At 48.3% G+C, this 18,547-nt stretch overlaps 1 protein-coding gene across 1 annotated transcript; it reads right to left on the reverse strand.

The window, feature by feature from the left end:
• Positions 1 to 1,155: 1,155 nt before the first annotated feature.
• Positions 1,156 to 17,429, reverse strand: VASH1 (vasohibin 1). Its single transcript, XM_059819469.1, has 7 exons — positions 17,154 to 17,429; positions 12,000 to 12,088; positions 10,839 to 10,895; positions 9,675 to 9,749; positions 8,247 to 8,628; positions 7,736 to 7,848; positions 1,156 to 7,137 (listed from the first exon to the last, which is right to left on the reverse strand). The coding sequence occupies exons 1-7, from the start codon at positions 17,427 to 17,429 to the stop codon at positions 7,065 to 7,067; spliced, it is 1,065 nt and encodes a 354-aa protein (XP_059675452.1). The 3' UTR covers positions 1,156 to 7,064.
• Between the last annotated feature and the right edge of the window lie 1,118 nt (positions 17,430 to 18,547).

The following is an 18,547-nucleotide window of genomic DNA, read 5'->3' on the forward strand; positions in this document are numbered from 1 at the left end:
CCAGCTTCTACTGAAAATGTCATTCTAGTCTTGAAGCTCTTTTTCCTTTTATTTATTTTTAAATTTATTTATTTTATTTCAGATCTAGACTGCATATTCTTGTGCTCTAAGGGAACAGGAATGCTGTATAGTAGAGCTGGAAAATTTTCCCTAACTTTGGTTAGACAAACACAGCAGCTTTCAAGGTGCTGAGGTGGCAAATGGGAGAAGGACTAGACAAGACGCTGGCACATGCTACAACAAAAGATGCATTTCTTCCATCCAATCTTTCCTTTTATACACAAAAAAGACTTGACTTCAAGCCTTAGCAATGTCATTTAGTTTTTTCTTTCTGGATGGAACGCCTTCTACAGCAGTCTTAAGTTTGTTCAGTTATTGGCCACTTCCAGGAGCTGCTCCTGAACTGGGGGTAGATGAATGCAGTAGTTATTCTAAAGCTATTCCTTTCCTTCTTTCCTCCACCAGAGTGAGGCTGGAGAGAGGATGGTCGTCACTCTTTGCCAAAATAAAAATATAATCCAGGAAAGCAAACTCAGCTGAGTTAACTGAAGTCTGTAATGGCCTGCTATCCACAGCATGGCATATGCTTTTTGCCTTTCATAATCCTGCAGTCTGCATGAATAGTGCTCTTAAGGCTCAGTCTCCCTCTCTCATGAGTGGATTTCTATATGCTTTTAAGCATGTGGGAGCCTTGAGTTTTGCAGTCTTGGGCTTCTCAGCATAGTAGCTGACTGGGTTTCTTAATTTTGTTTTTAATTACTGCTTCACTGAGTTGTGTATCCTGTCCACAATAAAGGTTTTTCACGAAGGTCCAAGTAGCATAATCTCTAACTGACTTAAAAACCTAGAACTTTAGGAACTATCAGTAGCCTGGGGAAAGCCTGAACTAAGAGGGAGCACAAAGTCTTATTTTTAATCTCAGCTGTGGCCAAGTCACTGTTTTGCCATTCTCACTCCATTGTCTAGCAATCACCCATGTATAGGGGGTTTAGGAGTTACTTGATTTTTAGCAAAATCTGTAAGACATGGGGCAGAGGGTATTTTCGAGCAAGCATCTGAAGTAGAGGTTTATAGAAGTCACAGCATTTTAGGGTTTTTTTTGCTAATATTAATAATCTTTAAGAAGTACTTAATAGGGGAGCAAGAAGCCTTCAACTGCTGCTGAAGTCTATTGTCAACTCCTGGGCTTGAGCACAGGCCGTGCAGGCTTATGAAGTGGCTACTTTCTTCTTTTGTGTCTTCATACCACCTACTAGGTGCTGTGCAATTACTTCCCCTCAGGGCAGAAGTTGTTCATATAATTAACTTAGCTAAGAGGAACTATTGCATGTGCCATTCTCTTTGGAGTGATAGGTTAGGGGATGTTTATTCCTTTCCTCTACATGCTGTAGGCCTGCCTACATCCTGGCCCTTGTCCCAACTATGTTATGCCTGAAAGATGATAGCCTGAATAATGTTGGATCCCCTTTGCTGAGGAAGTGCACTGAATCTTGCAGCTGACTGTCCTTTATTAACCCAGCATTTGTCTTGAGAAGTCCTGGTGAGGTCATTAGTCTGGAAGGCCACTAGACTACAGATCTTAAGCAGAATTGCTTTTCAGGCCAGGAAGGGGAGACTCAATCATATATTGAAGTGTAGAGTAGTGCAAGCAGAGGCTTGTGTTAACCCTTACAGTATTGTTTCAAGACTGAAATTTCTGTTGTTGCATCCACTGACTTTTTTTTCCCCATCCAGCCTGACTGATGGCAGTTCAAGAGGAAAAGATGAGTTCTAGCCTTTGCTACACAGCCACATACATACTTCTTACTCTCTGGCAGCTGCCTCTGTGTGTGCAGACATACTCACCTGTTTGGATAACTGAAGGAGAATGAGGATTCTTCCATGTCCATAGTGTTACAAATACAGGGCATCTACAGATAATCTGTCAGATACCATCACTCAAGGCTGTGCCTTTGACTTCTCAGCTGACTGACAATGGGAAAGTTTAAATCCGAAAGAAAAACAGTACAGACATCTTGTTTTCTCTGCACAAACTGAGAGCAGTACAGAGGGAATTTTATTGTCTAAGTGTCAAAGGAAGCAGGAAGAAGTATCAACATAAGGGCTATGGGAAGCGCAGTAAGAACTAAATCTAAATACAAGTTCTGTGTTGGCTACATAAGAACACAGAACCACACTGATTAATTACAAAAAGACACACATGATACTGTTCCTAAAGAAACAAACCTTCCATTTCTTAGTTCTGAGCTGTACCAGTGATAAAAATGTAAATGGTTTTGGAGCACCGATCAGTGCTAGAGTAGAATACTGATGTGCATGGAAGGGGACCACTCTGGTCCCACTAGCACCATCTCAACCCTGACCTAGAGGGAAACTCTGCTCTGCAGAGATTATGGGGGATTCAGTAGCCTTCTGGGCTTAAGTTGAGTTGCTCTTGAGCAGACGGGGCCAGGGTGCCACTGAAGGAGAGTGGCTGTGATACAAGTAAACACCTGCTCAGAAAACAGACAAAAATACTAAATTCCCAAAGGAGTTCAGCTTGGCTGTAGAGGGACCATCTCCACCTTGCTCTGGCAGAGCAAAAACCAAGCCAGAATAGCACTTGCTTTCTTAGGTTAAGTTATAAATCTGTAACGCAGGTCTTAATGTTGACAGGACAACAGTGCAAGACCACTGGACTATTATTCCACCAGACTTACACACACAGTACGCATGGGATACAGGGCACCTCCTGCTTATATCTAGTACCTGATCATCGGGACCACTTGAAATACTTCATTTAGAAGGAGCAAGTGGCTAAAGCAACCACCTGAAATGATTAGCCAGAGCCACTGGAGCAAGGTCAAGCCCATCTAATCCAGACTCTTGCCCTTTGTCAACAGGAGCATTCTTCTGTTCATTATGGTTTCTTAAACTCTGCAGTTTGAAGGACAGTCATGTTTCAGTCTATACAACACCAAATGTGAGCCTACCTTACGGGGCAGGCATCTGATTAAGGCTTTCACCTGAAATACTTAAAAAAATTTCTTCATGTTAAGCAGATCTGATAACAGCAATACAGCTACTGCATGAACAGAAACTATGCTTTAACCACAGTTCTGGAGTCATTTATTCTGGTAGATCCAAGCGTATTGTGTACTGACCCATACAGTGGCACACAAGTAAAATAGACAACTGAAAAAAACCCACTCCATTCCCAGCTAAAACACTTGCTAACATACCTTAAGTTCCTAAAGATTCATTTAGCTTATCATATCAGAGTTTAAAAAAAGGCTGGTGTGTCACAGACTGATGTACACCCAACCCTGCTCTTTAGTATATGACGTTTACATCAGTGACACTGCAGCAGAAAGTTTTGCTCACTAATCCATTCATCCATTAAAAAAATTGCAGTTGGCCAGGTATCAAGGGACTTGTCTAGATAAAAGTATAAAGAGGAACTCGTATTTCAAGGTTTGCATTACATTTAAAATAGTTTTGGTAGTAGTAGGTCAGCATTTGTTCAAGTCTTTCAAAGGTCACCTAGACTTCACGTACAACATAGGCAGTGTCTATCCATTCCTAGTGTATGGATGCAGTTCCCTTCCACAGAGTTCAGAAGGAGTTGTACTGTAGAACAGACATCAGATGAGACCTACTGAACAGTGAAATTTACACCCCAGAGCTACATGAGCAATCATATTAATATTTAAATTAATAGGACTCCTCAAGATCCATCTTCTTTGTTCTGCAGGCACTAAGGAGTATGAGTTACAGTCTAGTTCCTTATTTTCATTCCTTCTCTGTAGCTCTAAAGACTGGAGAAGTGAAAAAGACTCATCTCCAGCCTTTTTTTCCTTATGGTTAAAGGCAGACAGACCAGAAGCCAGAGCAGGTGGATGAGGGAGGAAAGAAGTGGAAGTGCAAAAGTTCATCTTTCATTGTACCCTCAGGTTTCTTATGGCATAAAACTGGATTGCACTAATGCTCTCTGTCACAGGGGGATGCTGTGTTGTTTGTTAGCAAGGAAGCTAAGCTTTATATTGAAGTGATTCATCTTGTTACAGAGATGGGGGGAGCAAGAGCAAGAAGGGCAGAATTGTTTGGTCATTTTCCTGTTTCTTGCACCATCTGCTAAACTGGAGATAGAGAAACAGTAAGGGGCAGGAATTCCACTACACGGAGAAACATAGTAGGAGGCTTGCAATAGTAACCCTAGTAGAGGGCTTATGTCTGCTCCTGTATCCATCTTTAGAAGTCATCAACATCAGATATGTAAGAAGAATTCAATGCCTCCTAACATACATAATTGTGCAACTGAATCTTGAAAGAGGATATTCTTGTCTGGCTACAGCTGAGGATTAAGAGACCTTGAACTCTACCTGTCATTCATTCCTTAAACATCCACTTCCTTTGGTTTTCTAAGCTATTTGCCTCCTGCAGGAAAGCGCTTAATTACCAGGTCAAACAAAGCATTTTGTTGTAAGCCATTCTGCCCTGGTGATCTAACACTGCTAAGCATCCCTTTTGCCCTACTCTCAAGAAAGCATCATTAGGTTGCAGCTGACCCCTCACTTGCCCCATCTGTTTTGAAGTCTTCCTCCCCCCAACACACTTCCCCTCCTTTCCATCTAAAAAGACTCAAGTCTGTCCAGCTATTGAATGTGCTCTGTATGAAGCTACTCATTATTCTCAAGAGCTTTCCAGTTACTCTGAATTAACTAGCCAACCAACCAAAGTCATGGTGAGGATGCATCCTAGTTTCATCTAAGTGGCTTTTATAATTTTTTTCTGGATTTCATCCACTTTAATAAAACCTGACATTTAGTCTCCCTTGCTGACTGCTGCTTGTATTTATCATATGATTCACAGTGGCACCTGAGTTTTCAGTCCGCTGCATAGCAAACATTATGCAAAGGCAGTTTGTGGCTTCCAAGTGACACATATTATTTACAGGTAACTGTGGTACCTTTACAGCTAACATCATCGTTAGCATCCAGACACTACATATGTTAATTTACAGCCACACAAAATTGACCAGAGGACACATTCAAATGGGTGCTTGACTTGCTACTGCTGTCTAATTTCAAACTGTTGCATGTAGCTGGAGTGCCAGGGAGGGGACAGGTGTTGCACTGCGCTGTGGAAACTGGCATCCTTTTCTGGATTAACCTTATCTTGGATCAGCAGCAAGTTCTGCCACCTCCCTATGGATTGTCCTCCTGGTCATACAGCATAGCAGGAAGGTACAGACTACAAAGAGAGCCTGGAAGGACAGACTGCAGTGGTATGGATATAGCGCCTTGCAAGTTACGTCACAGTTAGTGATGTACAATTAGGTACCTGTCTGTAAGGCATGAGTTAAATCACTTGTGGGTGGTGCTTCAAGGATTAATACTGGTTTAACTCGACAGAAGAGCTGATTTGTTTGGGGATAAGAACCCATTCTCTGCCACCAAAATAGCACTGCTTATATGAGGGTGTGGCACAGCAATACTGCAACAAAAAACCTGGTAGAGCTAAGCTCCATCATGTTTCTAACAAGTTCACAGGAAAGAATAAGCCCAGTTCTAACAAAACTATGTAGTACTTCAGAAAGTTTAGCTCCTTGTCAGTGCTGTGATAAAACAAGCCTCAGTTTCTCTCAAGGATACTCCTACTCCCAAGCTCAATTTTTGCATCCCCTAGATCCATCCATCCATATCACTTCAAGGCCATGCTGTTCTGACTTCTGTCAACTCCACTGTTCCCAGGCCCTAGGCCTCACAGAGGTGTCTGACAACACTCCAGACTTCTGACAAGCATTACACTGCTTAATCAGTAGTACAATACTCCCCTGAAAAGAAGCGTAGGAAAAGTCAAGGCTGTAAGTGGGCAGAAAGGCCCAGCCCAGCCCTTTGGGGAAGGCTAGCATAAGTGGTGCTGTTAAATACTGCAACTATCCGAGGAGCCAGAACACAAGCACAGCTCTGGGACTGGGGTGTGGAACTACTCTCAGGAGGCTCCAGGCTGAGCTGTCAGGAAAGCAGCTGCAATCTCCTTGAACAGGGCTTCCCACCAACAGGTGTCTGTAACTCTAGCACTAACACTACAGTGAGGAAGAAGCAAGACCCTTGTGGAAAGGAAAAATGCTTGTAAAATCTGTTCACATCATTAAATCCTTCTTTAGCTATTTACTCTTAAAACTCGTACCTCAGTGACTGAAGTGCCTTCCGCAAGCTTTCACAGTAGCAGTCACTAGAAGTTAATAGAGAGAAGGCTGATGAAGAGATGACTTAGAAGTTCAGGCTTCCCACCAGCCCCTGTCTGCCCCTGCCTCCACTGCTGGGACGATTGAGGTCTCTGTGCCTGTTTTCGTGGCATAGGCATATCATGACCCACTCAACCACAAAAGGACTTAATGCAACAGCTCACCAGCATTGCAGTGCGTAAAGAGGATCATCATCCCACTGTCTACTCCCTCAGAGTCAATGAAATGCTTTGAAATAGGCAGGACTAAACACACAAGATGTGGTTTCTCCGGATGAGAAGCCTTTGTGTGATCAATAAATCAGACTGAGCAAATTCAGCCCCGTCTCTCACAAGAACAATGCTAAACAAAGTGTTCATAATGACAAAACCAGGAGTTTTTGCACAAGATGTGGGGGCCATCCCATTCCAGCATCACTTCACCCTCAGCCCTGCAGGCCTCGCATGGGTTGAAGACTTCTGTGCAGGCAGGGAAGAAGTACTGTCAACAAGATGCTTCATCTACTTGCTGCCAACACAAAAAAATTGATAGCAAGTCTGCTGACCCCACTCACTTCATATTCCTGCACCAAACTCCCACCAACTTTTTTTTTTTTTTTAAAATACTTGTTTCAATGAATTAAGATGGACACCTCTCCCAGAAACAGGCAGGTGAATCCTCTGAGACCCATGGGATCCAGCTCTGCGACTGGCCCACTAGGAAGTACCTGGGAAGATCAGCACTCTGTTTCGCTTCCGCTCCCCTGTCCCCTTTGTCAGAATCACCGCAGGTGGATCCAGGTCCCAGTTGTGGCCAGCAAGAAGTCTGTGGAGCCAGGCACACAAGACAGCTCTCTTCACACCCGGATCTGGTACCCATTGAGGTCTGGCATGGCTTTGGAATCAGCAGGCTTCTTCTCACCAGATGGCCTGTGAGCGAAGAGGGTAAACTATTCAGAAACTGTTTTTTCAGTCAGGAGGTGCTGCACGTAAGAGATGGCAGCACAGGAAAAGGTACAGGAAAGCTTTAGACTTATCCTGCACTATTGAGGGCAGGATTATTCTGCAACCTCCAGTAACTCTTCCAATTATCTCCACAAAAGATAATGTAGGTAAGGAAGAGTAGGAAGTCCTCTCTAGTACCCCAGATAAGTTGCAGGAAAACAATCTTACTGACAGCAGTATAATTTTTGGAATCTCTTTGGGGCATAGGTCTGTGAGACACCGGAGCTCAGACCCCTGCGTAAGGTTAAGTAACAGCTACCAAGATCACTGTCTATTTGAGCTCCCTTCCTCCTCCCTACCAAAAAAAACCCCACAAAACCGCAGCTGTCCCCTCACGCCGCAAGCAATGATAAACTTACAAAGGCACAGACTCGGGAAGAATGCTACTGCAGGTCAGAGAAGTAACCCATTATAAAGAACCCCAGTAAGACATCAGAAGGATCCAAAACCAGACAGCAAGATGGAGTCTGTGAGTAAAACGGAGATGCTCTAGATAGGTCTCCTGCCCAGCAGCGCCACTCACCGTCTGTCCCCACGGCTGTTGCGCCGATGGGGGCTGGCTTGACCTCTCTGTGGGGAGGAGACATCTTTCTTTCTGTCCTTGGTGGGAGATGGTGGCCCAGTTCCTTTGCCAATCTACCAGAAAAATTAAAGTAGGAGCAACATGAGCAGAAAACCAATATGAGCAGTAACCAGAAAACACAAAGCCTAACAATGATTAATGATACAGGAATAAAAGACAAAAAGGCAAGGCAAGTGCATGAAAAATACAAAAGCCAGAAAAAACAAGCTATAGTGACAGCTATGGCTCCAAGGACTGTATACAGTCCAAGCTAATTGCAATGGCAGTGCTGCACGAGCATCCATTGGGAGACCAGCCTATATACAAAGGAAAAGAGCCCCCAGCCTCCAATTCACCCTCTACTCCACCACCATCTAGGAGAGCCTCCTGCCACCTCATTCCCCCAGCACACAGTCAGCCAGGCAAGACAGTGGATGCATCAGTGAACTACTTCTCCATCCTTGCTGCTCACCTTCAGCCTCATATCACGGGCATGTCTCTCAAGCTCTTTGCGGAAGTCTTCCCGGGTTAGCTTGTCTAGATCCAGGATAGAGTGCTTCCACTCAATCTGCTCCACGCTGTGTGGGTCATGGGACACACAGTGGCCCAGCTTCACCTTTTTGAGAGTGTGCCAGCAGCGGCGATATGCCTCCTCGAAGTCAAAGATGAGTTCGCTCAGTGTGCGGAAGACGGGTGCTTTGTACATGAGCTCCTCACGTCGGCTGATGCCCAGTGCCCCATAGCGGCCTCCTAAGTTCACCCCCAGCACAATGTGTCGGAAGTAGTTCCCTGAGAAGTGGGTTTTGAAGCTGATGGGGAACCGGTCCAGCGTGGTCATGTTGTTGGTGAGGTAACTGACAGCAGCCCCTATTCAGGAAACAACCAGTGATACCACTTTCTTGCCAAGATAATTCCTGTTCCAGACCCTCCCAGCTTGCTCAGTAGACTCGCCACTGATTCAGGCATCACATAGGCAGGATTTGTTCTCCAGATCAAGAGTCCAGCAGATTGCAACCTGCCCTACTTTCATCTGGGTCATGGGGAAACCAGACTTGGTCTTTTCAACAGGACAGTCAACAAAGGGGAGTTAATTCTGAGGCAGTTTTGTGATGCAGAAGCTGCAGTGCTAACACCTCAAGTGTACTGTATTCCATAGCTCCCAAACTGTAATGCTGTAGCATTATTCCTCAGTTTGTTTTAATCTGTTTTACTAGCTACTGTTTCACACACAAACCGAAGAGCCATCAGGACAAAATATGAATCAGACTACCCTTCTGAACCATTCACTTGCCATCTCTGCTCCTCCAGGTGGCTTTGCCAATGTGCATCAAGAATCTGTAGCCTGAGTGACATAGACTAAGCCTGGAAGATAGCTAGGAAAGACGTGTGCTGAAAGACGACACATGTCTAGAATTAATAAAGGTATTGCCTAAGCTAGCAAGCAGTGTTAAGACCTAATAGTGAAGTGACATACACCATAATTAGAAATTGGGGAGGATCCCTAACTTATTTTAATGTAGAACTCATGCATGCAACACTTCAGTAAGGGAACAATGTTATCCACAAAGGACTTCCTGACCTAACTCTAGCTAACATTTTTGTCTCTCTTTAGATGTTCCTTAGATCCTTCCTTTATCTTTTACTCACTTGTAGAGTTGTCCAGAGCAGCACCGCCCTTCTTGGGGAAGGAGGAACAACTCTGAAGAACTAGTTCTCATATTTCAGAGAACTGCTTGGATTTGGATTTTATTAGTGGGTTTTTTTGGGAGAACTGGGGAGGAAAAACAGAGGGATGTGGAGCTTGGTGACAATACTATCAGTAGCCTCAAAGCATCATAAGAGAGCAGAGGAGGAAACACAAGCATGGGCAGACATGCACAATTCCAAGAGGAAAGGATACATTCCCAGGATCACAGCTTCCAGGCATTTTATTGGCAGGGCCTCTTTGGTCATTTCTTTGGCCAGGTCCATCAGCCTGCACAGTAGGACAAGGGAAAGATGAGGACAGTCAGAGGGTTTGTGCTATGCAAGTACAGCCAGTTCAGCCCTTTTGCACTATATATGTAAGGTAGGTTTCCAGGAGAGGAGGTGGCCCACTGAGGACAGGGAACAGAAGAAAATATCTTCTTTAGGAAGATATTCAATACAAACCAGGTCTCTACCACATGCTGTTGCTGCTTACAAGGAACTCCCTTCAGTGAGTTACAGCAAAGCTGCCTACTAGGCCAACCTCTGTTCTCAGGGAGACCACAGCACTTGGCTCAGTGAGTTCTGGATGGACACCAATGTGACCACAAGCAGAAGCCTCAAAGGACCCAGAGCCAGCAGTGTTTGCCTCACGAGGTTCAAGGACAGTGAAGCCCTCTTCTCTGGCATCAACCCTACTCTCTGTTCAGCAAATACTATGGAGGAGACATTGCACTGATTACAACACAAACATCTGGGGTCACATAAGTCTATGGACCAGACCAATAGTAAGAAGGCAGTCTTGGGAGACTCTCAATATGCTGGCCAAGATAGTCAATAAATATCAGGTGCTTATCATCAGGAGCTTATGGGGCACAGCTCTTCCCAAAATCTGCAGTCAGGAGAATCCCCCTTCTTCTTCAAAGTATGAGAGACCAAAAGCTTAGTGAGCCTAGATTCTGCAAAGGCACTTACAGGAGCTATGAAGTTAGACCTGTAAAGATACTTGGCTTTTATAAAGATTGTTTAGGGGAGGACCTAATTTCAAAATCCATCAGAAGTTCATATAGTTATACTCCCATTAGAAGCAGGCAGAATCTGTACATCTTTGAAATACATTTATGTTATTTGACTGGATTTACTGATTCATGACAACAAAACCTACTCTTGTCCTTGAGAAAGGCCAGACACAGCTCTGCCCAGCCGTGCCCCAGGCAACAGACAATAAAGTCAGCTAAAGTAGAATGGAGCTGCAGTACTGAAAGTCCTGAGTGCCACCCAGACCTTGGCCAGGGGATGGAAGAAAAAACAGTGGGTATAGCAGGGTCCCAACATCTTAAAGCAAGGATTAAATGCTGTAGGGGCTGCCAGCACTTACCCAGTCAGAGGTCTGCTCTTCTTAATCTCAAAGAATTGTGTCCCAGTGTGATTGTACCTGGAGGCAAGAAGTTAAGGGCTTGGCAGCTTGGAAAGTAGAGTTTGAAGAAAACCTGTCTGAAGAATTTTCCTGTTACTTACTATTCTCACAGCAAAGTCACGATACCACAAATAGCAATGCAAGAAAGTCCCCACCTCCCTCTCCCACATTTCTCCCATTTATAGTCCCTCCTTACTTCCACTGTATTTCCTTCTTGTCAATTCTTCTCTTTCTCCTCCTCATACACAGGTTACCACTCCATTTCCCAAAGGTCCATGCTGACAGCACATGTTCTGCTCAGCTTTCCAGTTACCCGGGCAGAATGAAGTTTGATAGAACTCTGTCTGCTCCAGTCTGCGCAGAACGCACAGAGCATTGAAACGTTCATGGTACCTTATTCTGAGACTGACTGGGACCCAATCCAGAGCATGACCAGCTTAGATGGGTGAGAGGTGCCCAAGGTCTACCTTCTTACCTTGTTTTAGGGCTGAAGCCAGAGCTAGCTCTCTATCTCATCAGTGAGATTAGACTGTGCTTACATGGCACATACCTGCTGTCCAGCACAACAGGGATGGAGAAATCTCCTTCCCAGGACACAGTCACACAGGCAGCTCTGCATATAAAGGGGCAGGATACCTCAGATGCACAGAAGCAGGGTGGCTGACAGTCCTTTAGACAGCTACAGAGAAGTGTGTTCGAGTAGGATGACCTGAGAGGCAGTTTTCTCACCACCACAGCTCACCCATGCCTTAAGGTGAGGTGACACACTTTGTAGTCCACCTGAGACCCGACTGTCAGGGCCTCAGATACGTATGTTTTCAACGAAATGGCACTGTAAAGCCACTGACCTAGAAGGGTGGGTGGTGGGGAAAGGCCCTTGACAACATGCCCATTTGTTACACGGAGTGAACAAGATCAGAAGGTAACTTGGGCAGAAAAGAAAAGAAACAGAGCAGCAAAACAAACCATCATTGCAAGTCCCAGCTTCCTGTTTTCAGGCAGCAAGTTCCAGTTCCCCTTCAGCTACAGCAGAATGAGCTTTTCTGTTCTTCACAGGGAAAGTCCCCTTCCTCCCTTTTCCTGGGTTATCACACCAGTGAGTAAGCTAACAGTAAAGGATACTGAAGCTCCCTGATGTAGCGCTGTACAGCTTCCAGGCGCTCAGGGATGGGGGTGGACGGCTGGAATGCAGGCACACTTGGTATGGGAATCTGAAATGGGGAGCAGAACGTCAATCACTGCTTCCAAACCTCTCCAGCTTCTTGCTGAACTCAGTGGCACATAGCTAGAGGGAGCGTGTTCCTCTGACACCAGCCCCTTTTTGCTGCCCGAAGTGACCACACCAGGAACATTCCTCTGTTCCCACACTGATAACTGGGAAGGGATTCAGAATGAAGCACCACCAGAGCTGCAAGAGAAACTGTGTGAAAGGGTCCTGCATTTAGTCAATGTTACATTGGAAGAATTAGGTAAAATTAACTGACAAAGCAAGATGGGAGACAGGAAAGCTATCATCCGAGGTAGCTTGGCCTCATTTGAGTATGCAAACTGGAAGGCACAAAACAAAAATAAGAGAAGGAGAGAGAAAGGCAAAAATGGAGAATGAGTTTCCCCAAAGCCACTGGCACATGAACAGTCCTGTAAGCAAGGGTATAGAAGTCCCTCACTGCCTCCTGGCATCTCAGGTGAGTTGGCACTGACTGGGACACAGGCTTGACAGCATCATGTCTCCCCCCCTCCCCCCCCGCAGAGTTCATTGTTTTGAGTTACATGGTCAGAGAATGACTTCTGCAAGTTCACCGTTTGGACTGCTGTCCCATTCTGAGACCTCGACCTCAGTCAGATTTTCCTCACCATTTACTCCACAGGGGATAATCACAGCCTTGTCAGCAGCTGAGAAAATGTGTCTAAGGAAAGGGAAGGGTCCTGTCTACAGGACAAATATAATGGAGAAGACATAAATTTGGTGTGACTGACAGGCTTGGAGAAACAGCCCACCATCTTCCCTCTGAAAGAGAGCTCATGCCTGGCACACACCCCTCTGATACCAGACTGCAGCTTTTCACAGCCGTTTGGTTTTTAGCATTTCAGTTCCTCCTCAGACTTGCCCCAGAGGTGGGCTATCCCCAGCTAAGAAGGAGTGAGTCACAACCAGATCCTCCCTTGGCCCTTTCACTCCGCTGAGCACAACTGCTTCTGCTGGCCATGGTTTTGTAGCCAGCAGCGCTGCTTAGCCACTCATCACCTTCCATGCATATTTCTGTGGCCACTCATTTCCATACCTCCTGCTTCTGCCCTGGGTTGGCACAAGTGACTGGTGAACCAGGTCAGGCACCTGAACCAGCTGAAAGCCGAGCCAGCAAGCATGGGTAGTTTTCAGTCAGATCAATTCCCTGTCCTGGTTTGCCACATGGTCACACTCTGCTTGAGCCTGGACAGCACAGGGGCCAGAGACTGCTTAACCTTGAGAGACAGGCTGTCGCTGCCTCTGGAAACCATAATCTGTGTTTTTCAGTCTAGCTCCTAGCACCATCAGCAAGTAAACACTGAGCTAAACTCAGTCTCTATCCATTTTCTCTCCCATGTTTTGATCTTTCTTTTCTTTTTTTGGAAAACTAAGTAGCACCATTTGGCCACTGTACCCATTTTGCTAGCACCTCCTGCAGGTGCCAATTGCCATCTCCAGTGCCTCATTTCCGTACCCTGCCTGGAGCAAGCAGAGGCACAGGCCGGCTCACTTGCAGGAGATGGCACAGGAACGGCAGAGGCAGAAGTGAAACTGGGTTTGTTCAGCTGCAGCAGGAGCAGGGAAGGCTCCAGAGAGCAGCACAGGGATGGAGCCGTCTCTGGAACCGCATGAGCTGAGTCAGTTTGGATGCTGTGAGCTGACACACTGAGTCATAGGAAATCATTTCCAGGCAGAAACAATGAAAGAGGTAACAACCAGGACAGTCTGACTATTTAACTTTGTTTGATTTCTTCAGCATGGAGACTTTCGTGCTTTTTGAGTGGAGACAGATGGATTAAGCGCATTTTGACAGTACAGACTAATGATTCTGGGTAGTTACTCCTCCCCTTTACTAGTACAGACCCCCAGATGTCCTCTTCCTCAAAGGACTGTGCAACACTGAGACAGCGTAATGGCAACCAGTTCAGCAGGAGACTAGTTAATACAGAAGAGCCTCCTGCACCTCAAGTAATTAAACTGATGAAAGTACAGCGTGCTCTCTCTCTCTCTCTCAGATCTGGGCCTGCAGCCCAGACTGCGCTACAGTTTCTTTTGCATCAGGTCTATAGCATTTTAATGGGGCAAGAGAAGCAGGAAGAGAGGAATAAGGTCTCCATCCCTCAATCCCCACACTGACAGAATGGGAGACCCTAATGTTTTGTTCTTACCCAGCATCATCCACTGCACATCTCAGAAAGGCTATAAATATTAGGCAGTCTTCACAATCCTCCAGAAAGCCAAGAGGAATTTGTAACAGAAAAGATAGGAGATCAGACCTATTTTGCTTTCCCTTTAGTTATTCTGAAAGCTGGAGAGAGAGCTAGGAAGAGAGCCCAGATTTCCCAGAGCACATACCTCTGCCAAGCTTAGCAGGCTGGCTATATGCATGGGATTGGGACTCTGCTTTTAGAAAGGGGATCCCGAGAACAACAGAGAATTTCATGTACTAAGTGGGCCGTGCTGTACATGAGACAAGGCAGATGGGGGTGAGGCACAGACGAAGCTCCACCCTTATCCATATCACAAAGGTGCTTTTTTGGCCAGCCTAGTTTATCAACACTTTATTTTATGGTGCTTATATGTATCCAAGCTCCTCCCCAATTTTCCTTTTGCAAGCAACGTGGGAGCCATACCAATCCCAGTTGTTAGCCTCACTAAAGAAACTGGGTTTTTTCCCTCTCTCTCTATGAACCCATTAGATGCAACTCTTCCTGTCTTTGCCCTCATAACCACTTCATTTAAAATCCATCATTTCTTAACAAGGCAAGCACACATCACTTTGTATTTCCAGTGTACACCCATTTGATGGTCCCAGCAGCTCCAAGCAAAACAATACCCCACCCCATTGCTATAAAGGGAACAACCTACAGGAGGGTGGCACTCTTAAGCCTAGCATGGCCATGCGTGGCCAATCAACTATGTTCTGCCACTGTGGCACGGCTCACTTGATGCCTACTCACCCCAAATCTCCCAGAAGGGAATGGAGACCAGAGGAGATCTCTGAGCTCTCACACCCCAGTGAAAGACACAGCCCCTGCAGCTGATCTGTGAATATATTTATAAAGTCTGATCACGCCTCCTGCAGTCATAATTTTACAGTATTAAGTTTAGTTTATGGACAACTCTTTTGAGTATTTTCCCCAACACCCAATACTGGCTACCGTTCAAGGCTAAAAATTTTGGAGTAGGCAAACCACTGTCCAATTCTCAACACCTAAAAAGGCCTATTCACCCTCCAGCACATGGAGAGTACCTGTCTTTTCAAAGGAGTTAGCCCTGCAGAGTACACTCATTGCCCTAATTCTCATCTGTTGCATCAGCCATTCAAAGAAACTTGATGGCATGGAGATGGGTGGTGATATAAGCAGCCCTCAAAGATAAAACCACATCCCTAGAGGGGAAAAGGAGCTAGGGAAACAGAGCCCAACCACCCTTGATGCTTCCTGCATCCTAGCATCCTCTCAGCTGTATGCCTGGTGAGCTTGGGAATGGGATCTCAGATTGCAGACCGCTGAATAGAGTTTATAGATCTGGTTCCCGAGGGTGCTAGCAGACACACACACACACACACAAAAAAGGATAGCCCAATTTCACCTGTTATTGCAAGAGCTCATACCACTTGTGTCCCCTAACTGTAACCCTTTGGCACCAAGACCCTAAAGTGAGAACAGTGGAAGTACTTCACATTAAGACCAAAACCAGAGACTGAACACTGTGTTTCCCTCCCCTTATGCACTGGACTCTTGTTTGCGAAATTCTTTCTTCCATTTCCCTCACCTCTCCTGGCCAAATCAGCCCTTTTGGTCAGGAAATTAAGTAGTGCGTGTTCCGATTGATCTGAAACACGTTTTCAGCCTTCACCCAGGCTCAGGACAAAGTCAGAGGAGAGGAAGGAAACCTGAAAAGGAAGGAAAAGTCTAATGGGGTTAGAATAGGGACTGTAATAATGATTCAAGATTTGTTCTGGTTGCTGCCACAGATGCCCGTAACTCTTCACTGCACAAAGGACGTTACATGACGCGCTTCTCCAAAGTTCCTCGTGGAAAGCAGTACGAATCACCTGTGCACTGTGTAATAGCGTGTCTTTGCATACTTCAAATTACCTTCCTAAGGAGGCAAGTCCTTGCTAAAAAAGCCTGAGCGGAAAAACCTTCATCTTTTCGTATTTGAATTTCCTCTGTCAGTGTGATGGGAATACTCTCATAAGTGCCAATGGAGTGACAGACCAAATGTTTGCAGTGTCTTTTGTTCACAGGATGCCAATGAAAGGGGAAGATTTTTCTCTGGCTGAGGTGCAACACAGACAGTAACAATCACAAGAATTCACATGCAAGTGTTGCAGCATGGCACAAGGGTTAAGTGAAATGATCACTGGTTCCTCTTTTTGCAGAGTTCTCTGCAGCAAGGCCAGGAACACGCTTGGAAGTCACAACATCTGACCCTACACCAGCAACAAGCTCTGCCAGTGTTCGCTAACTCCTCTTAAAACTCTTTGGCATGAAGAGTATCTTTTCTGACAGACACCGTTCTGTGAAAGAATGCCTTTTGGTGTGGGAGACTGTACCCAAATCTGATTTCTTCTGGTTGAAAGACCCACCTCTGCCTGTCTCACTTACCCTCCCACCTCAAGCGTTCGGACTCTTCTAAATTCAACTCCCCTCGTCTTTTCATCACTTATCCAGTCTTCCTCTTTAGGGCTATCCATCTCCCTCCCACGGAGCTCGCACGTCAGCCATCTGAAGTCCGTTTTCCAGCAAGGCCTCAGAAGAAGAGGGTGCTGCTGGCGCGCCAGGGCAGGGCAGAGCCCTGCAGACACCCTCCGGCACTCCGAGTTAGAGCGTGGCTTTGCTTCCTGCAGGAGCACCCCCGGGGGCCCTTTTCGTGAGGGCTCGCTCCCGAGCTGGGGAGCCCGGCCTCCAAGGGGGGCAGGCGAGCGACCCCTCCCAGCGGGACGCCACCGTTTCCCCTCTTCCCTTCGCGCGCCCCGCAGCGGGCCCGGGCGCTCCCGCCGGGACCCCGCGCCGCACCAGCCCCGTGGGGGGTCTCACCTTGGGCAGGTCGGCGGCGCCCCGGATCCTCTGCGCCACCCGCTCCCCCTCGGGGTGGATCCTGCCCACATGCCGCCACATCCGCTCCCAGGTGGGCTCGTCCACGGGCAGCCCGCCGCGGTTGACGAAGAAGGGGACGCCGCCGTCGCGGAGATCCTCCTCGCCTTCCTCCTCCTGCTGCTCCTCGTCCCGCGGCGCCGCCGCCGCCGCCGCCTGGCCGGACGGGGGGCGCCTGGCGGCGGCCGCCGCGGCCCCGCCGCCCCCCGGCAACGGCATCGCCGCCGCCCGCGCTCAGCGCCCACCGCCCGCCGCCGGGCAGCCGGGGCCCGCGCCCCGCATGGCCGGCGCACCGGGCGCGGGGTGTCACCGCCGCCGCCTCGCCCCCGGAGATATCAAGGCGGAGGGTTCGCGGGGAAAAGGGGAGAAAAAGCCGGGCGGGGCGGCGCCGGGTACCGCATCAGGCCGCCGCCGGGTACCGCATCAGGCCGCCGCGGCGGGGGAGGTGCCGGCGGCCCAACCGCCCGCGGCAGTGACGGCTGGCACCGCGCGGGGCGGGCCTGCCGCCGGGGCGCCCCCGCCGCGCCGCCTCCCGAGCGCTTCGCGGGGCGGGGGGGCGGGCAGGGCCGGCCGCCTCCCCGGCGGATGCTGCATGCGGGGTAACAAAGCCCCCGCGCGGGGCGGCGCCGCGCTGGGCCGGGCCGGGCCGGGCGCCGCTCCCCTCCACTCTGCTCCGCCCCGGCCGGGCGGCGCGGGGTCTCGCAGGCCCCGGGTCGCGGCGGGCGCCCACCGCCGTCCTCAGAGCACGGCCTGCCGCTGGCGGGGGGCCGGGCCGGGCGGGCGGGCGGGGGTGCCGCTGCCGCTGCCTGCGGGCGATAAGGCCGGGCGGCGGCTGCGGCCGGGCGATAAGAGAGGCGGGGCGGGAGGGCGAGCGCGAGCCGCTGGGGGGAGGCTGGGGGCGGGGCTACGGCCACTAGGGGCAGGGCCGCGAAGCGACCGTTTAACGGTCGCCGTGAGGGGCAGCTGGCGGCTGGGCGCGGGGCTGGCAGTGCGCGGCGTCTGTCGGGCCGCGGTCTTCGCTGGGGATTTAGGTGGGTGAGCAGGGCCGGGGCTGGGCGGCAGGAGGGGTCCGGGGAGGTGGCCCCGCTGGCGGTAAAGCCTTGCTGGAAGTGGGGGCAGGTTTCCATGTAGAGGTAGCTTTGAGGAACCGAAGACCTGGGATAAAATTACCAGGTAGAAAGCAGTGAGTGGCAGAGAAGGTAATTGGGATGCCCCTGTTTTGACTCACCGAGTAGCACAAAGTGATAACGAAGGATGGACTTTCCCCAGGTGGGAACTGCATTGCTGATCCTGGGGTGTGCCACACAGTCTGTCTCTCTCATGGGAGGGGCCCAGCA

Source organism: Gavia stellata, chromosome 7 (genome assembly GCF_030936135.1).
Source record: "Gavia stellata isolate bGavSte3 chromosome 7, bGavSte3.hap2, whole genome shotgun sequence".
Taxonomy (NCBI): Eukaryota; Metazoa; Chordata; class Aves; order Gaviiformes; family Gaviidae; genus Gavia; species Gavia stellata.

What these genes read in the sequence shown, in the direction of transcription:
- VASH1 (XM_059819469.1), bottom strand. Translation starts at nt 17,429, where the DNA reads ATGCCGTTGCCGGGGGGCGGCGGGGCCGCGGCGGCCGCCGCCAGGCGC. An exon ending in CGCTACATCAGGGAGCTTCA is followed by an intron (nt 10,896 to 11,999) that starts GTATCCTTTACT and finishes TCTTGCCTCCAG; the next exon opens with GTACAATCACACTGGGACAC. An exon ending in AAGAGCAGACCTCTGACTGG is followed by an intron (nt 9,750 to 10,838) that starts GTAAGTGCTGGC and finishes CCTACTGTGCAG; the next exon opens with GCTGATGGACCTGGCCAAAG.